This window comes from Poecilia reticulata, linkage group LG1 (assembly GCF_000633615.1).
Source record: "Poecilia reticulata strain Guanapo linkage group LG1, Guppy_female_1.0+MT, whole genome shotgun sequence".
NCBI classification, from domain to species: domain Eukaryota; kingdom Metazoa; phylum Chordata; class Actinopteri; order Cyprinodontiformes; family Poeciliidae; genus Poecilia; species Poecilia reticulata.
In genome coordinates, this window is record NC_024331.1 from 16,662,068 (window position 1) to 16,681,190 (window position 19,123).

The 19,123-nt window shown below is 39.1% G+C and overlaps 2 protein-coding genes across 4 annotated transcripts in view; both read left to right on the forward strand.

Moving 5' to 3' along the window:
• The first annotated feature begins 284 nt into the window (after nucleotides 1-284).
• Nucleotides 285-15,730, forward strand: card14 (caspase recruitment domain family, member 14). 2 transcript variants are annotated; one of them, XM_008407198.2, is made up of 20 exons: nucleotides 285-2,119; nucleotides 3,039-3,176; nucleotides 3,257-3,582; nucleotides 6,251-6,361; nucleotides 6,451-6,570; nucleotides 6,904-7,029; nucleotides 7,967-8,116; nucleotides 8,202-8,324; nucleotides 8,814-8,914; nucleotides 9,418-9,473; nucleotides 9,671-9,731; nucleotides 10,216-10,432; nucleotides 10,508-10,634; nucleotides 11,431-11,671; nucleotides 11,747-11,810; nucleotides 11,902-12,022; nucleotides 12,142-12,306; nucleotides 13,427-13,545; nucleotides 13,845-13,960; nucleotides 14,427-15,730. In XM_008407198.2, exons 1-20 carry the CDS (start codon nucleotides 1,906-1,908, stop codon nucleotides 14,632-14,634), a joined length of 2,904 nt encoding a protein of 967 aa, XP_008405420.1. In that variant the 5' UTR covers nucleotides 285-1,905; the 3' UTR covers nucleotides 14,635-15,730. The 2 variants fall into 2 exon arrangements, with proteins under 2 accessions (XP_008405420.1, XP_008405428.1); XM_008407206.2 differs by having other exon boundaries at nucleotides 9,674-9,731.
• A 1,182-nt stretch (nucleotides 15,731-16,912) lies between these two features.
• The window catches only part of LOC103463659 (E3 SUMO-protein ligase CBX4), an 87,486-nt gene continuing 85,275 nt past the window's right edge, over nucleotides 16,913-19,123 (forward strand). For both annotated transcript variants that reach the window (XM_008407169.2, XM_017307693.1), the window contains exon 1: nucleotides 16,913-17,016. The gene's annotated coding sequence lies outside the window, so the exon portion shown is untranslated. The remainder of the gene's footprint in view (nucleotides 17,017-19,123) is intronic.

Here is a 19,123-nt window from a genome sequence, read left to right on the forward strand (position 1 = left end):
GTGAGAAATACAACGTAAGCATGAATGTACAAATGCATTAATTATTTTTGTGAGTTTGAAGAAGTTGCTACTTTTCCTGCTGGAGGAACACTGATAATGTAGCAGCTTCAGTACTGTGCACCATGGAAACCAATGTAATTATTGTCTAGACGTATTAATTGTTAGTAAGACTGTTAATAAAGTTAATAATTTTTCAAGTCAGGAATGCAGGAACAATTAAAATGATATCACCAGTCTTATATGGGCCTCAGGGTGTAATTCTGTACAAATACCACAACTAGAAGGCAGATCAATAAAGGTTTATACAAAAACATTGAATGGTTATAAGAAAAAGTAATATATGTATATATATGCACCAGTTCATAAAAAATATATAGGTAGGAAAAAAGTTCTGTAGTATGTGCAATGCAAATGCATGTTAGTGCTCGATTTTTCCTGTCAACTACCCCACTGCATGGAGTTTCTAAACAGTTGCAATGTAAATATTTAATTTCAGGATCTGGGGAACATACCCCTAATTTAACAGTTTTTTTTCTACGGAAATCTTTCAACTTCTTGAAAGTTCTCTGAAAATGTAAAATATTGATGTAGTTTTCCCAATATTTCTGAGATTGGTTTGTCATACATTTAAATCAGTCTTCTAAATAGTTGTGTGGAATTCCAAAATTTGTACATGACTCACACTTACAGGTCAAAACTGACTGATCTGTCTGTGTTACCAAATGTGGGATGATTCAATTGCTGTTATTATTATGAAGCTCCGTTGTATATAATTGTTTATCTCCTACTGGAAAATTCCACATGATGTTCAGCTTTTACTGTTTTAAGGCCTATGAGGCAGATCATCAGGCCTTGTACTGTTGACAGAAGCTGATTATCCCCCAGAATGCTGTAAAGAGTCGTTTGAGTTAATCAGCCTTGGTCCAAGAATTTTGAGTCTTCCGTGAGCTTTTTCGTGGGTGGTGTGTTGTCGCATCATTTTGCTTTTATAACCTAAAAGCCAGTTCTGTCTTTGAGATAACAGTTGTCTTTGTCAGTGCATAAGTTGTAGATCTTATGCACTGACAACAATGCATAAGATCTACATGAACAGTTTGCAGGGCTTTTTCCAAAAGCTGTCATTACACTTCCTTACTTTTTATGTGCCCACTGATAAAAGACATCCTCCAAAGTACTTACACACATATATATATAATTTACAGTGGCTTCGATTTGTATGCATCCTCCCCTATGACACACTAAGCCCACGTATGTTTGGCTTAGAAAAACACTTTGTCCTGGTAATATTATTTCCTTCTGTGGAAGAGGACTTTGCTCTGCTGCTCTCTGTGTTTGCTCCCGTCAGTGGCGCGGAATGTTTACCTTACTGTGATTAGGAATTATTAAGATGAACTCTAATGTGCCTGTTTTAATCCTTCTGAGCCCCCCAAAAATCATCTGAAAAACTAATTTCAAAACTCACTCACCGTGGCAGAGCAGAAATTTATTATTGTTGGATAAGACACTGAAAGTGCCTTTAAAAATAAACAGCATCCAAGAGTGAGGTGCTTAAAGTAACGCTTTGTTTAGCTGATTGTTTCTAAGAGTGTGGTTAAAATATGACAAATATGTGTGAAAACCTGGGTTTGTTTTTTTTATGATCAGATGATTGTCCCAGCCTCTAGCTGAGCTGCACAACCAAGGTTGTCACACAGGTTTTCCTTCACACCCACAGACGCATGCTTGAAATAAACAGCAGGGCGTGGAAACTACCCTGCCTTCTTTTTTTTCTTTTAATCATACTTTACCCAGCTCCTTCACTCAGTCTGTTGGTCTGCTGTAGAAGTGTGTGTGTATGTGTGTGTGTTTGCCGTCGCCTCATTGGCTTCAGGTGTGTGTACGCATCAGTGATCCAGCGCACTAAGGATGGCGGAGGAGTCTGTTCCAGAGGGTCCCAACCTGAAGGAGCTGAGCGAGGAGGAACTCTGGGAGCTGATCAATGACAACCGTCACCGGATCTCCCTCGGGGTCCGACCGTGCATCTTGTTCCCCTATCTGAGGCAGGTCAAGGTTCTCACAGAGGTGGACGAAGACGAGATCCTTTCCCGTCACAACCTGACTAACCGCTGCATGAGAACAAGTAAGCTTCCTGACTAGACTTTCTGTTTTAGGTCTGACTGTTTTAAGAACGTTAGATCTGCTCAAGCTGATAAGAATTTCTAGAGGTTTCTGCAGCTTCTTATTGTAACGTTATGGGTTCTGATTTGTCCTCTTTTTTGTGTTTTTGAATCCGCCAATCAAAGGTATGCCTATTGTTTACATTTTTTCCCCTCTAAATATGTCAAACAAAGTTTATCAGGTAAAGCTGACCTGAGTAAACACACAGAGCCAGTTTCAAATGGTCTTTTAATTCATCAAAAGGAGAAGCTATTCAGACCAACCTGACCCTGTGTAAAAAGTAATTGTCATCCAAATCTAATAACTAACTGTGCCACCTTAGGTAACAGCAGCAGCTTCCACCAAGCATGCAGGATAACTGGTAATGCTTTACATAACTGTGGGGGAATTTTGGCCTAGTCTTTGTTGCAGAATTGTTTATATTGAGCAACACTGGAGATTTTTTAACCATGAATATGTAAGGTGATACCACAGCATCTGAATTAAATTTAAGTGTGTAGTTTGACAAGCCCTCCAAACCCATCCATTGTTTTACGTTCAGAGATAAACTTGTACTTCAACTCATGGTTGAACATCCCTCTTCCTTTAAGTTTTCTAACACATTAAGCAATATTTAGCGCTTTTACTGGTAATGTCAAAGGTTTCTGACTTTGTAAATGAACAAAATTTTACTTTCAAAAGTTGCTTGAATGCCTTGTCCAGACATGTCAGTATTTTTTTATTTAAGAATCGAACAAGGTGAACAGCAATGAACATATGTAAAACTGATTTCTGGTGGATTAAAAAAAACTGGGTTTTTGCGTTCTTTCCAAATAAAACGTTACACTTTTCGCATGAAGCTGAATCTGAGACAAAAAGAGATTAATTGTGTCACCTCTTAGGCTACATGTTGGATCTGCTGAGGACCCAGGGAAGAAACGGAGCTATAGCTCTGCTAGAGGGGCTGATGATTCATTATCCAGTTCTCTACACCCATGTTACGGGACGTAAGCCCAGCACAGAGCCCTCGAGATTCAGCGGTAAGTGTCCTAAAACATCTCCTGCTCTTCCAAAGGGTGTCTTTGTCTCCTACAGCTCACCTGCATTTTCCTCATCTCAGGTCTGATCAAGTACTCAGAGCTGACCGAGTACCTCATCAGAGCTGTAACAGGGATGCAGACGGAGTTGCAGGAGGCCCGCAACGAGGCCGGCAAGATGAGCACCCGCTGCTCCTCCCTGGAGTCGGAGGTCAGCCAGCTGATGGAGCAGGAAGAGAAGTGCAGCCACCTTCAGGCTGAAAACGAACGCTTGCAGAGACACCTGAGTTCTCTGCAGCGGGAAGTCACCAAGCTGAAGGACGAGAAGTGCGACTTGTACATCCGCTACACCGCAAGCATTGAGGAGAAATCGGCTATAAACGGGCGGCTGCATGACCTGAACCTGCAGGTGAGTTGATGCCTTAAAATTTCTCTTTGTGTTTAAATATTTTTTTTTCTCCTAAAAAATAGAAGCAGCCTCCAATGTTTATTTTAGGTTATCATTCCTTGTTCCTTCTAAGAGTCTCAATGTCTCTTATTGCTAATCCAGGGAAAGCATGATTAATGTTAATATCATAAAAATTTTTACTAAAAGTACCAAAAAGAAGACTCAGAAGAAATAATGAATGAGATAATTTTGAATTCCACCTCAGTTCCTATGTAGTTAAACAACAACGTGTTTCTTCCTAGAAGACAGTGAAGGTGAATATAAAGGGGAGTGTCTAAAAACTGGTTGTACTTCTGAGGTTTTTTCATTAAGGAGGAAGAACATTTTTTTAAAAACTCCTTGGAGAATGTGATTAAATCTTAACCAAGAATTCCCTGCGTTACATAGTAAAATGCTGGCATGCTGTCTGTGGTAGTTAATATCTTTTCCCAAAGAAAACATCATAAGAATTTGTTTTCTCTGGTTTACAAATGACCGTTTTAATGAAGCACATAAAGTATTACGGTTTAAACTGTGAAGGTCCGATTCATGACAACGGCGTGGATTCATTCAGTCTTTTACTAATCTCACAATATTTTCTGCTGTCTCCTAACAATCTGAAATGACAATATTTTATGTTATGAACAATGTTCTTAACATAACATTAAATGCAGCATTGTTGCAACCTCTTTGTTGAATTACTCAAGGTCCGTTTAAAAAAAAAAGTTTATTCCTAGACATTACTAAAACAAAATTTAGCTACTAAGCTTAAATTTTAATTATTGTTCATGAGCCTGAAATACTGTTTAAAGATTAGACACATAATGTGAAAATTTGTTATTTGTTCACTTTGTTATTCTTGGATATGTGAAGACAATAAAAAAATGTATCATGTTTGAAACCTTTTTCTATTATTATTATTATTATTATTATTATTATTATTATTATTATTATTATTATTATTATTATTATTATTATTATTATTATTATATCTTCACTATCAAAACTTTCTGGATTTTCTTACATCAGAAGTAGGATGATTTGTGGGAAGTATATTTTTTTCCAAATTTTTTTATATTACACTTAGTAATGTCTCTTTAGCAGTTAAATGGTTTACTTAAAAAGGAAATGAGCTAATTATGCTCCATGAGTAGTTTACCTTCTCTTTTTTTCTTTTTTTTTCCATATCCTAATCAGGAACTATGACTACGGGAGCGTCTTTGATGCATTTTTTTTCTGTACCAGGAAACCACACTTTGTCACTGAAGATGGCACTATGAGCAGTCGCTGCTACTATTACCACTATTAATAGTAGAAAGAAATGTTTCTAGGTAAAAGCCGAAGCTCTTTATCTCAGCTTCGACAGAAAACCAGCCACTAAATCCAAAGTTTATGTAACCGGTACTTATTCAACCTGAAGAATTCTACATTATGCCACCAATGTGTCTGCAATGAGGTTATTGAAACAGGCAGGGCTCGTTATGCAGTTGTGTTTCAGAGATGGAACAGCTGCAGTGACCTGCAGATAGGACAGGTGGGTAGAAGGAGCTGTGGTGACTCAGCTCACACTCACCAAAATCCATCATTCTGACAAGAGGTGTTAAAAGAGGAGCAGCTTCACATTTTCTGAGGGATTTTGACCAAAGAATGTCGTAAACTCTTAATGAGGACCACAGCATGTTTTTTGTTTGTTTGCACAATAGCACAACATGTTTTATTCTAAAGCATTTCTAAATGTAAGAAATCTGTGGTGCTACCAACAAACTTTGGATAAGTTCCAAACAAATTTTAAGTATTTCTTTGACTTTTTTTTTAATCATATATTTAAAAAAGAAAAAAAAAAAACTTGGGTCACAAGTAAATAAGTTGTTGCAGTACATCAAACTTAATAAAAAGATAATGACAATGCGGTTGTCCATGCTGTTCATCTTTGGCTTTTAGCTGTTTTTTAGGCATTAAGATTATTTTTGTATTGTTATATTTACAATATTTTTCTACCAGCTCAAAGCTCCTTCTTTTTCTTTGTCTCTGTTTTTCTCTATTTTGTCTTCTTCTTATCTTTTTCTACTTTTGGCCTCTTTTTAACCCTCTTGTCGGGAAATGAAGACTCAAGTGTCTTTTTAATTATCACAATCAACCCAAATGCACATCCACAGTCCTTCTAACCAACATTATGACTGTTGACTACACATTTGTGTACTTTTTTTACTTTTCCATTCTTACCCTTTTATTTAGATCTCTCCTTTTTTAGATCTCTTTTTTTTTAAATCTCTAGTAATTAGGGTTTTTCAAATTTTTTTCTCACTTTGTGTTATCCTTGTTTTATATAAAAACTGCTCTATACATATAAAATGACTGCGTTTATGAATAGAAAGTTAAACATCTTTCTGCAACATCACAGTAGGACTTAGGGGAAGGTTGTACAGAGGACCATGTTTAAAAAAAAAAAGGAGCAAAAATAATTGGCATTCATGTACTGTTGGATCAAACATCTGAATATCAGCTCTTTCTTAAGAGATGGGAATTTATAAAGAAACTTTTTGAGACTTATGTCAAGCTACAAAAACAGACTTCACCATGGCATATGTTTTGTTGCTTTTTTAGGACACAACAGTTCATTATCAAATATATTTGTTGTCTTTGATGGCAGGTGTATCAGCTGCAGACGGACCTGCAGAGCATTCAGATGGAAAATGAGTTCCACAAACAGCGTTCCCTCCGAAGCGTTTCTTCTTCTCAGACCCCGCAGCTGCAAGAGGAGGTCAGAAACCTCTCACTGAATGGTGTCAGAAAGGATCAGCCTCTCCTTACCTCTTCATGATCTTGCCTTGTCTTCCTCTCACCCGTCAGGCTCATAAGGACATCCTGCAACAGGACTTGGCGGAGGCAATCGACAGTCAGGTGGAGCTGGCGGAGCACCTGAAAAGCTACAGAGAAGAGAATGAGAAGCTGCTCCGAGACAAACAGGGGGTGTGTGTGTGTGTGTGTGTGTGTGTGTGCATGTTTGTGCTCTGCCGTCATAACGAATGAGGAAAAAACATGCAAATTCAGCTTAACTGTATTAACAGAAGGTGACCTTTTAAGATTTCCATGCACAAAGTTAACCATGACGTATAAAACTGTTCCTTGATCATAGGAAAATATCCACTACGTTTAGTTTTTTTTTGTGTGTTTTTTTTTTTGTGTTTTTTTTTATTAGTTTACATGTTGGACTAGGCACCTTTTAAAAAAAAAAAAAGCCTAGCAGCAGTTTTGCTTCTGACACTGATCATGTTTTTAATTTAGCCAAATGTAATTTTTCAGCTCTTGAATCAGACAGAGGCTCTGAGCCTTCAGGTGCAGCAGCTTTCTCTGGACTGTAAGATGCAGCAGCAGAAGAGCATCGTGGTCCAGAGCCAGATGAAGGAACTTCAGGCAGAGAGGGACCAGGTGGGTACAGTATCCGTTCCCCTCAATCACTACTTTGTATCACCGCTTTTTCAAGTTGTGTGCTTCCGTTTCATATTTTACCTTCAATGTTCAGCTGGAACTCATCCGCCATAATGTTGGTTTTTCTTATCATTTCCTCATTTGAAATGTCTGTTAATTTGCATGAAAACCATGCTTTGTTGCACAAGTTGTTCACATGAGGTCTCCTGGCTGCTATTTATAACACGAGCGCTGTACCAAGAAAAATGCTGACGTATAATCTGCCCCACCTTAGAAAATACCAAGTGTATCAGCCTTATGCAGCTGTTTTTGTTGTCTGTGACAGTGCCTGAGTCTAATGAACTGTGTAATAAACATCCTTTCTTTACTACGTCTTCTAGTTGAATTAAAAATAGCTTTTGAATCCAGGGTTCAAAAAGCCTGTTATCCCCTAAGGAACCCTCCCCATTTAATACTTCACTTATTTTTTTTTATTAAATCTTTATCTATCAGTTAAGAATAATGAGCCTATACTGTATTTGTACTATGGAATGTATCATTAAACATGCTGAAAATGTTCTAATATCAGATCCCGTCTTTAAAAGCTTAAAAACAAAAGTTAAAACTGATTCGTACGATAAAATCTTTAGATGAGTCATTATTTTTCCATTCCACATTTTTGTCATTTGTTGGTAGTTATTTAAAAAAGGAAATGTGACACCGCTTTAACACCAATCTGCATTTCTTTTTTCTCGATGAAAGCCATCGTCAACAATGACGATCCAATCCCTGACTTCCAATATGCATTCCAGGTTTAGTCGGTCTGTAGCCACTTTTCTGTGGTGATCGTCTAGATGAGTCAGGAATCTGGCCTGACTTAGTTAGGAGCCGTAAGGACGCTATTTAGTTTTAACTGAGCACCTTTTGATTAAGTTGAAATCTTCCCCTGTGTGTGCAGGCCTACCAGTCCAGAGACGATGCCCAGGCCATGATCGCCCGCATCCTGGCTGAGAAGGACACACTGAGGAGTCAGCTGGTGGAGCTGCAGGAGGCCGTCTTCACGCTTCAGGCAAAGCGCAGCCCCAGACCCCGCCTGCGGAAATCTGATGTATGTTTGTAACACACAAATGACGGCATTCACACAAAAGTGCAACAGGTGAAGAAGTAACTTTGCTGATGCATTTGGGTTGAAGGTGAAGGAGATCAGCTGGGGGAGCCCAACTTCCAGCTCTGAAGAATGTCCTCTTCTGGTCCGACAGAGACTACGGCGCATGGACGCACTTAACCCCATGTCCCTGAGTTCCTGCACCTCAGAGGTGTGTAACATGTCGCTGTGAGAGATGAGTTTCTATTGAAGAAGATTTTAGTGTTAAGTAATGCTTTAGTAGTCTACACTGCTTTTCAAAACGTTGTACTCCTTAAACCTGATCAGACTTTTTGCATCCTTATGTGATGGCTTGCAATTGTGACGTAGGAGGAAAATAATACACAATTTTATTCTTTTGACTAATAAATTATGAAATAAAAATTATCTAAACTTTGACTGGTCCAGTGGCTACACAGATAAGTAAATATATTCAAAAACTGACCAGCTTTTCAGTCTCTACTGAGGAAAAGCATCCAACAGCATAACATTTCTGCTACCGCCAATATCATCATCATCATGCTCAAGATGCAACGTCATGTTCTGTTAAGCTTAAAATAACTAGTCCACATGACAATGCAACATTCCAAGAGATCTTGAGAAACTTTGAATGAAACCTGTGCTTTTTATTTACTGTATTCATGTTCCTCTTTATCCTTAGTCAGAAGATGCTGTCCCCTCCAGCATCCGATCCAAAGGCGTCGAACCACCCAGTCCGGAGTCTTTCCGTAGAAGACAAGAAGTTTTTTTTGAAGAGAGCAGGTGTGTGTGTGTGCGTATGTGCGGGTGCTATTGTGTATGTACATGTACAGTGAATTTGTTCTAGTCCATAAGGTCTTTGGTGATGGTGGGAGTGGGTGTCACCTTACATACTAAGGAAAAAGGAACATTAGAATTCTGTCCTCTGCATTAATTATTTTCTGCTGTTGTAAGATGACTTTCAGGTGAATTATTAATTCACAGGAATGTGAGGTTCAATGTCATGCGTCCGTGGAGGCAGGCGACAGGTGTTGAGCTGTTTGTCTGTACTCTTAACCCCTTTTCTTTTTATTACTTTTGTTCCCGCAGCCTAAAGGAATGTTCCGTCTTAAGTGTTGTTAGAAGTTTTAGCTTTGTCACCCGAAGACTATAATTATTTGCTCCCCAGAAAACCAGTTAGTGCAGTTGCATGATTTAATCTCAGCTATTTGTGGAAAGTCTTCGGGACATCTGTGTCTCAGCATATTTCCAAAGTTCATTCTAGTTTGTTCTGTCTTCTCACGTAGTTTGGAAACAGCAAACACCGACTCTGTGCTGGACGACTTTGTGTTACTTTCTGATGGTATGTAGAGGCAAAAGCTGTCCCACAGTGAGCTGTCCTCAGTGTCTGGGCTTTTGCTGTTCAGTTGAAATACCTTTACTACTTATTGTTTTAATCTGAACCTTTGTCAGCACTGAAAGGTGATACATTAACTCTGGCATATTATCGGGGAAAGCAGCCCTGGTGCCAGATCATCTCACAGCTTCTCTTTTGTTCAGCAGGGAGTGAAGATGAGCAGAAACCAAGACCTTCCTCCTCTCGTGGCTCCAACTCTGTCTGGTGAGGATGAAAAAGGACCTGGGATTTATAAAGTACAGGCTAAATATGTAAATAGTGTCACTTGAAGATGAATGCCGGTGATAAATGGCATTCTGTAAACAATATCTTGTCAATTAAAAAAAAAAAAAACAGGCCTGTAAACCTCTATGAACAGATTTAATAAACAGATACAGTCTTAACCCTCCTGTTGTCCTCGGGTCAAAGTGACAGAGATTTGTATGTGTTTTCCCTATACACAGAAAATGAGGACAACAGGAAGGTTTTAATCAACTATCTGAATTTGTGCAATGCATTCTGAGAACCGGTTGTATTTTTAAAATAACTGACACCGAATCTCCTACTTCCTCATTTCTCTGCCAAGTCTCAGCTAATCAGGGTGCCTTAAGTTGTCTTAAAATGTATTTTAAACATATCGTTTCAAAGATTTCTCAATATTTGGAGTGAAATGCTAGAAATCAACCCCAATTTTCTCTCTTCTCCTCAGCGTCTCAAAATCTTCAGCCCCTCCCTTCCTGGTGCGTTCTCGTCCGAAAGCCATCCGCGTCAACGGCCGTGTCCTCAGCCTCTCCCTCCAGTGCGAGGCACTGCTAAGCCAGCTCTCGGTCGTGGGAGGAAACAAGTCTGGAGTGTTTGTGCACCAGGTGACTGAGGGCAGCGCCGCCCATGCTGTCGGCATCAGCCCCGGGGCGCAGATTGTGGAGGTGAGTGTACTGAGAAAGAAGGTGAGGCTTTCCTGTAATGAATAATGCAAGTCTTATACAGCTGTCGTTCTGCAGGTCAGGTATGAGCAAAACAGCAGGGCTCTGAGGATGGTGTTGGAGGACTCCACTCTGGAAGAAGCTACATGGGCTCTGGGCCAGGTTACGGGCTTCTGTCAGCTGTCCCTCCGCCCCAGGCAAAACGGTAAACCTTGCAGCGCTAAAAAGACTAAAGGACCTCGTCGGTGCTGCTACTGTGCATTTTGTATTTTCTTTTTCTAAGTCAGTAGGCAATAATGGTTCCAGCTGAGGTGAAGTAATCAGGAAGCAGATGTTTTTTGTGTTTTTTTGCGATTGTAAAATTAGATAACGGCTCATTTGTCATATGGAGAGATGATATCAAAATGTTACCTGTATTTAAATACTTTTCTCATCCACTAGAGGATTCTGACTCATATCAGAGTAGAGTAATTAAATCATGGAGTTATAAACAAATAGTCCAGCTAATAGTAATAGCTTTCAGACATTTGCAACACTTACCTTAATCAGCAAAAACAAAAAAGTGCAGTGGATTTCCAGACAGCTATTCAATTCATCCACAGTCCTTTCAGCCTTTTAGTGCTGAATCTTCAATGAATTTACAATTATGATCAACCATATTGTACATCACAGGTTCATTCTTGACTAGCAGGCTTGTTTCAGCTCATAAGGAGTTGGTGCACTCAGTTGATGCAAAGTCTACTGCTACTGAACCCTATGGACGCCAGAGATGCGATAGTTTGCCAAAAGTGCCAATTCATCCTTCTGAAACAATTCATTCATGTTTTCCACTCACCTTCATGGCCATGGGCATCTAAGCTAGCTGGACTCCTCTGTTGGAGAATGCCAACTACATCTACGAGAGCACAAAACAAATAACAAACATCCTCAGCATCGTCTGTAGGAGACGACTGGTGATGACGATGTTGCAGCACATTTACTGTCGCTGTCCTCCTGCGCAGACTACGAGGCGCTGCTGCAGCAGCTGCAGAACAGCACAATGTCGTCGGGAGACTCCTTTTACATTCGGGTCAACTTATCCCTTCCCGCCGGTGCCAGCGGGACCTTGGCCGTGTCGTGCAACGACATCCTACATGTGACAAACACGAGACCTGCCGGCACCGAGGATCTGTGGCAAGCAAGCCAAGTTCACCCGTGCCAGCTGCTCGACCTGCAGAGTGGAACAGTACCCAATTATTACAGGTTGGTGCTCTGCTGTGAGCCGGTAGCAGATCCTAACAGGTCGAGATGACAACGGATTTTCTTCTGTGTTTTCAGGGCCCAGAGACTTTTGATTCAAACAATTGAAGATATGAGCTTTCAGACAAAGAATTGCCAGAAGGTATTTAAAAAAAATTAAATAAATTAAGCAATATGACTAATAAAGCGTTCAGGGCCCAAAGTTAATTATGGAAAAACTGTCATCATTCCAGGCTGGACGAGAAAACACCAGGAGTGAACAGAAGGCAGTGAGGATTGTCAGCACCGGGCGCCAAGGAAGGAACCCTCTGTGGGTCAGTGTGGATGAAGAAAACACAAACGGCTCCGAGTCAGGTACAGCGAGCTGCAGCAGCACCATCACAGATGCAAACTGTTACTGCTATTTTGGTGCTGCAGTGTTCACAGTTTTCAATGAACGTTGCACGTTTGCCTGTGTTTTTCCACTTCTCAAGGTTCTCCGGTGCCACCCAAAACCTGTGTAACTCTCATGCCCTACACCCTTGTTACTCCTCACTTCCCACCAGTCTGCAGGCCTATCCTGCTGCTGCCAACGATACTGGGACGCATGCTGGACAAGAAGCTGGCCAGCTGGCAGGGCTTTCAACTCTGTGAGCCTGGTAAGAAACGCTGCATCGTTATCGCCTCGCATACCCATCTCTGTCGATGCAGTTGTAGGAAAACATGTTATAACATGGTTATACTTTGACACAGAAAAATGTTTGTCATTTGAATTTTTTTTTTTTTTTTTACATCTTGTCATTTTATAATCTTAAACCTCAATGTATTTTATTGGCATTTTGTGTGATAAGTCAACACAAAATGTGCTTCTGTGTAGTGGAAGGAAAATGATATGCAATTTTTTGTTTCACAAAAATGTGAAAAGTGGAGAGTTAATTTCTACTCGGCCCTCCTGAATCGGTGCCTGGTTTGAAGTGACAATTCTTTGGGAGAATGATTTTGTCAGTTTTGCACATCTACAAATGTTTTGCTCACTCTTGCTAAAAGAGCTCAAGATCAGTGCTGTCCTCCTGTGAACCCAAATCCAGAACAGCTGGATTTGTACTCAATTAAATCCCACACTAGTCGACTGTGTCAATCACTTAGATGACTTCTGAAGGCATTTAGGAATATCAGAGTAAGGAGGGCTGAAACGCACACCACAATTTTCTAGAACCCTGTATCATTTTCTTCCCACTACACAATCATGCAACACTTTATGTGTCTAATCGTATTAAAGCACACCGAGGTTTGTGGCTGTAACGTGACAAAGAGTGAAGAAGCTTACAGGGCACAAATCCATTTGCAACACCCCTTATGTTCAGTAGACATACAGTAACACGTTTTATTGGTGAGATTACTGATTCTACTTCCGATTTTACACCGAAATGATGGTGTGTCTGACTAGCTGTGTAAACAATCTGGTCTCTTACTGGGCAGAGGTAAACATTTCATTGTGTTTATCCGTAGCTGTAATCCAGGAAGGAAATAAACGCTGTAGGTAAATATTTCTAAAAAAAGAAAAAAATCTGCAGCAGCTATAAATAGTCAGTGTGTGCCAATGTTCCCTGCAGTCAGTGGGGTAAATTAAATGTTTGTTGATCTTTGCGGGAAAGTTTGATCATTACAATAACAAAGAACAAGAACATTTAGCGGAAAACATGGGGAAATTAAATATTTATTGCTCAGGTTTAACGGATGTAATGTGTGAGTCAATGTGATCTGTCGCTGTCCCTGCAGAGACGTTGACCTCTAGTGAACATGCTGCTCGGCTCCAGAGGTCTGAGGTTCTGGAGGAAGTGGAGCCTGGTGGAAACCAGTGCTACACTCTTCAAAGTGTTGAGAAAGTCGTGAAAAAGGTCAGAACACACTCATTTTTAGCATGTGTATTTAGGCCCTCTGTATGTAAACCTGTTAACAAAATCTTTTTTTAAATCACACATTTATGTTTTACTTTGTTTTATTCCTCTTAGACTGAGTTAAGGTATGTACTGTATGTATGCAAATCTCCAAATTGCAAATTGTTGTGGTTTTGAGACTAAAACTACCAGACAAACCAGCACAAGCAGACAGTCATTTTTAATTATAAGGAACTCATTTCAGAGTGACAATCTTTCTGATTTAACGGCATATTTTGCCATCCCCCTCCTTCTCTCAGGGCCTTCACTGTTTGCTGCCGTTAGGCCTGGACTGTGTGCGTCGGCTGCACCGCTCCGAGATCTTTCCAGTTATCATCTTTATTGGCGTATCTGCACGCAACGCACGAAAACTTAAGTATGTTTGGTTTGTTTTGTTTCTTTCACAGAAGCCTCTGAGTTCTTAAGTACTACATGTACAGGGGCTAGAAATGTCAAACCCCTTGAACTTTTCCAGAAACTACCTTATATGGATCCTACACCATGTCCACAGTGAGTCATAGGGTTGCTATCTTGAGGGTTGAGGAAACCAGTCGGTGTTGATTGGAAGATGTATGAAGCTACATGCAGTATATCCTGGATGAAAACATATCAGAGACTGCAAAATATTTCATTCTCCTCTTCCAACGGGACAAAGACCCCTACACTACCACACAGTATAATTGACATTTGAGTATTTATACAATAAACCGCCTACGATTTCTTGAACGGTAACAGAACTACCATGTTTTAGCTCAAACGCTGCAGTAAGGACCTCCAGTGAAGGGATTTTACATGTCACTCGGTCTGAAGTCAATGCTCCTTTTTCATTTTCCGTTTTGCAGGTCAAAGCTGCAGCGTGGCGGCCAGACGGAGGAACAGCTGCTTGCATGTTCAAAGAGCGAGGAGCCACTGTTGGACAAGCTGCCGTGCCTGTATCACAGCATGGCTCCGGACTCCTGGTGTGACCAGAACTCCCTGCTGACCAGCCTCCGCACCGTCATCTGGGAGGAGCAGAGGAAGGTGGTCTGGGTGGAGCCGGACCTGTGGTGAAGATAGGAAGGAAAATGGAGATAATGTTATATATATGTATATAAGATGAATAAGCTTTACAAGAGATATATTTTTGTAAACTTGAGTATGTATCCATGATACTTGTGAGTGTATAAAGTCCTGCAGGAATGCCCTGTATAAGCTCAATAATATCTTCCATTTTAGGTACTTGTTTATAACAAGCATTTGTAAAAACGAGAAATTGTATCTCCACGTTTGTTGTAGGTCAGTTCTTGTTATGAGGGATTGCATCTATCGTAGATCTCTTTTAAGCCACTACATCTAACCACTACTCTTTTTTAAATGTCGCCTAGAGGGCATTTTTATCTCACTGTGTTTTTTATTTCCCTCTTGTTAAATAAAAGGTTATTGTTGCACATTTAATACGTATCACAGATGTCTCTGGAAGTTTAGTTTCTGTAAATCGTCCACACATTGTCACCGACTCTGAAATAAGCCTGGAGTTTGTGCCACTCAAAGCTAAACACTGAACTCAGAAAATATGTTGAACCCACTTCCTCATAGCTTCTTTTCTCTTTCCTTTTTACGTCAGGAAATACGATAGAGTGTTTTTGACTCAGTTTGACGCAATCACTTTAAAAAAAACAAAAAAATAAAAACTACCCCCTTTGTTCTCTCAGCAACCGTGCCAAACCTGAGCATGATTTGTACGTGTGTCACTCTTCTCTGAAGCCAGCCTCTTTGAAAAGGTTATATTCATCTGTTTTTCCTCCTCCTGTCTTTTCTTTTCCTGCCAGAGTTTCATTCACACTGAAAGTGTTTATAAAAATGGTATCGCTCTAAATTTCTTTGAAATTTGAAATTTAGGGAAAATGCCTCAAAATTTGCTGTATTTTTTTTAAAATGTTGATTGCCAGATCTTTTAGGCTAAAATGTAAGGTTTCTTTAATTTTGTGAAGGATTAAGATTTTTACAGGTCCATGCCATCTTATGTATTTTCATACTGAATTCAGCCATTTAGCTTTAGCATAAAGTTTAGATATAAATGAGAGCTTTTTAAGAGGCAGATCAACCTGCTTTAATCCAAATTAACAAAGAGCAGCAAATTAACAGGAATACTGTCTCTATTACCTAGCTGTTTCTTTTTTTAAATTAAAATAAATTATCTTGGAACCATTTCGTAACATAGCAGCGTGATATGCTTGTAAACAAGTGAACTGAAATGAACACAGTTCTACAAAAACAAGATCAATACATATGTTGGTCATTTCAATTCTGTTATATCCAGTTCAGTTTATTTGCACTATTAACCACAACCAAATTATATCTTTGACATAATAATGTTTAACATAATAAACATGTCCATGTCTAATTAAAGGATTATAGTCACAACAATCACTTTCACATTCAATTCAATAACAAAGACTTAAATCTGCTCTAATTAAAATGCAGTGTGTATGCCTCCATGGGTTTAATATAAAATAAACACTAAACACATTGTTTAACATAAGTGGAGTTTTATTTGAAGGCGATACAAAGTTGGAATCTGGAGCCCACTGTGGTTGGAAATCATTGAAAATTCAAACTAACATGATAATGGCTCATTCATATTGTAATGTTAGAAGTGATAAAAAAACAGCACTTAAAAGTGGCTGAAAGTAGATTAATGCTGTTGTTTTTGTCACAATTCTCACACAAGTGCAGGAATCACAGATGAGATCCGGAAACTCCGTAACTGAGTCAAATAGGTTAATGTATACCTAGAACAAACCCTGTGAGGCTACAAGTTCAGTAAGATTTGATTTTACAACTTAAGGATGAAGAATACAAAACATTAAAAATAGACCAAAATATCTGACATTCACACGTTGTTGGTGTTACAAAAATTAGAGATAGTGCCATAGTATTGTTGTCCCGATATAAAATAGACTAATTTAAAGAATAACCAAATGCTACACACCCTAACATGAAGAATACAGAATAACGTGCTGCTCTGCTGTGGATTTTTTTTCATTCTTATTTTAGCATCTATCTGTTGCTAAAAATACCAGTCAGTAATTTTAATATGTTCCGTGTTCAAGCAAGGCAACGCCTTGTTACTGAAAATATGCTATAGAAATAAAATTACCTTACCTTACCCTACCTTTCCGTGTAAAGGTATTTTCTTAACATTTTTTCTTTAAACAGGTGAAATCTATGTAGTTTATGATGTTTTAATCCAGCGCATGCGCATAAGAATGATAACGGCACTTCTCGCTGCATAGCCACAAGAGGGCGCACAATATAAATATCGCTGAGAATTTGCCGAAATTGGACCAAAAATAAGTGCTGTCGTCTTGAGCTCATGTTTATTTTGCATGCAGCGTTGCAGTTGAATGCTCGGAGTTGCGTGAAAGGACGTGGAACCAAACTAAGAGGCGGGTGAGAATTTGTACTGTCACAGTAAACTGGCTGGAAGTTTACAGTGAATAAAGAAATCTGCTGCTAAGTAGTTTTGTTTTATCAGACAAAATACAAACGTATGCACCAAAATATATTGTAGAGATATCATAAAGTAGTTTTCAATTAACCTATTGTCAATTTTCAAAAATAACAAATAGTTACTTCTAATAATGTAAACTGAAAGGTAGTGTAAAAACAATAAAATAGTGATGATAGTCTGACAACCACAGCTAATACAGCTACATTTATTACAAAGTACAGGGAAGGTTTTGAATGGATCGCAGCTGCTTCTTTGGTGTAAATAAAGCAGTAATTTATGAGGTCAGTCTTTACTTGGATTGCACAGACAAACCACATGGGATGCACTGTAGCGGCAACATCTAGAAAACATTAAAGAAAAAAATCTGTAAAAGACTTTACAGATTTACAAACTTTTTTTTTTTTTTTTGCAACACTTTGCCTGAGATGTGCCCTCATTCAACATTTATATGAATATCCTGTTAGTTTATGTATTTTCATGATGTATACAAACTTCTTTATCCATGTGGAATAACAATAGTTGCGCTGATGGAGCTGCAATACTTTAGAAAAATAACAGTTTGATGCACAGGTTTGAGTTAAATAGTTTTGTTTAATATTTGGTAAGAAGAAACCCTAGTTTTTCTTTTTATTTTTTAGATCCATCACCACGATTTGGGCATATATCTGAAAAGATAAGAGTTCATTTTAAATGGACCCATGTTTTAAGCATAGTCAATTTTTTTCCTAATAATGTTCAGGTCAGAACTGTTCCTGTCACTTATTCTTAATCTTAGTTTCCCATTCTGTAACCAGTTTTGAACGCGATGTCACCGTTTTAACAACCTGCCTGCCTCACACTTTCACGTCTGATGAAAGGAAACTGGTTTGCAGAAACCATGCCAGGAGGTTGCCCATGGCTATAAAACGCTTGTGGTTTTTCTCAAAGCTGCTAAAAAAAAGATTAAACAAATGTTACTGGGTGTGTAAGTACGTATAATTTTCAGCTGGCTTGAATGAGAAAACGACTTTATAAATTCAAACCCAGATTGGTTTGAAGTTCTGTCACAACCTCACCACCTTAAAACTAGAGCTCTGAAATTAGAAACCTGTAGTGGCTACGACATCAAAGCCATACTTGATGAGTGTATGTCAATATGTCAATGTCTGACACGAAAAAGTGAGAAAATGTTCTGATTCATAAATATGTTTTGGGCCAAATTGTGATTTTTTTTTTTTAAAGAGTGCCTTGATTGTCAGTGGCCACTAGAGGGCAGCAGAGAGAAGCAAATGTGGTTTGAAGGAAGCTGGGGAGGGAGAGAGAAGAGAGGCAGCTCTGGTTTCTGACCACATGCATCACTGCTTCACTGGCTGTTTCCCAGCTAATGTGTTTACAGCCTTCACCGAAAACCAGAGCACCCCCTGCTCTGCACCCGCACACGCTCACCTCTGTTTTCTGTCTTTAATTAGCCGTTTATTGTTTACTTACTAGATTTAAGGCTTTTTCAGACTTCAAGGGAATCAATTTCCCCGACTGGAAGGCATTTTTGGCTCCATCAGGGACTCAACCCCTCCCTCTTGTTGCTGCGAAACCACTCCAGTGAACTGTGTGTTGTCAGGGTGCATTAAAAACGGCAAAGAGGCAAAGTTGGCTGGAGAAGATAGAAAAGCAGATAGAAATATATCATGTTTCCTTTAGTTTTTTAGTTTTGTTTGTTTTGTTTTATATACTAAAGGTGCATTGATCACCACACCTTGATTTCCCTTTTTAAGCCTCTCTTGCTCCACACGGATATTTTAGTGAGCAACGTACGCTTGAATACAACATTTTATTCACAGTGATTGTACACATTAATGGAAGAGGGTGATATTGAATGAATTTATTAGATCTGCTGCTCTGAATTAAAAACGCATACGTGTGTGTTTTTCTGTAGTGTTTTTATTTATTTATATTTTGGCTCGTATTGTTAATTGACCAGGTGAATGTTGTGTTGGGGCAGCACAAGCCTTTGAGGAAAATGAAACAAAAGCAAAGTAGCCAACTGTAGTTCTTTAGGTCTCGGGCATC

Excerpts from the sequence above, each read along its gene's own strand:
- card14 (XM_008407198.2), top strand. The coding sequence starts at position 1,906 with ATGGCGGAGGAGTCTGTTCCAGAGGGTCCCAACCTGAAGGAGCTGAGC. Across the intron at positions 6,362-6,450 it reads CCCCGCAGCTGCAAGAGGAG|GCTCATAAGGACATCCTGCA; the intron begins GTCAGAAACCTC and ends CTCACCCGTCAG. Across the intron at positions 6,571-6,903 it reads TGCTCCGAGACAAACAGGGG|CTCTTGAATCAGACAGAGGC; the intron begins GTGTGTGTGTGT and ends GTAATTTTTCAG.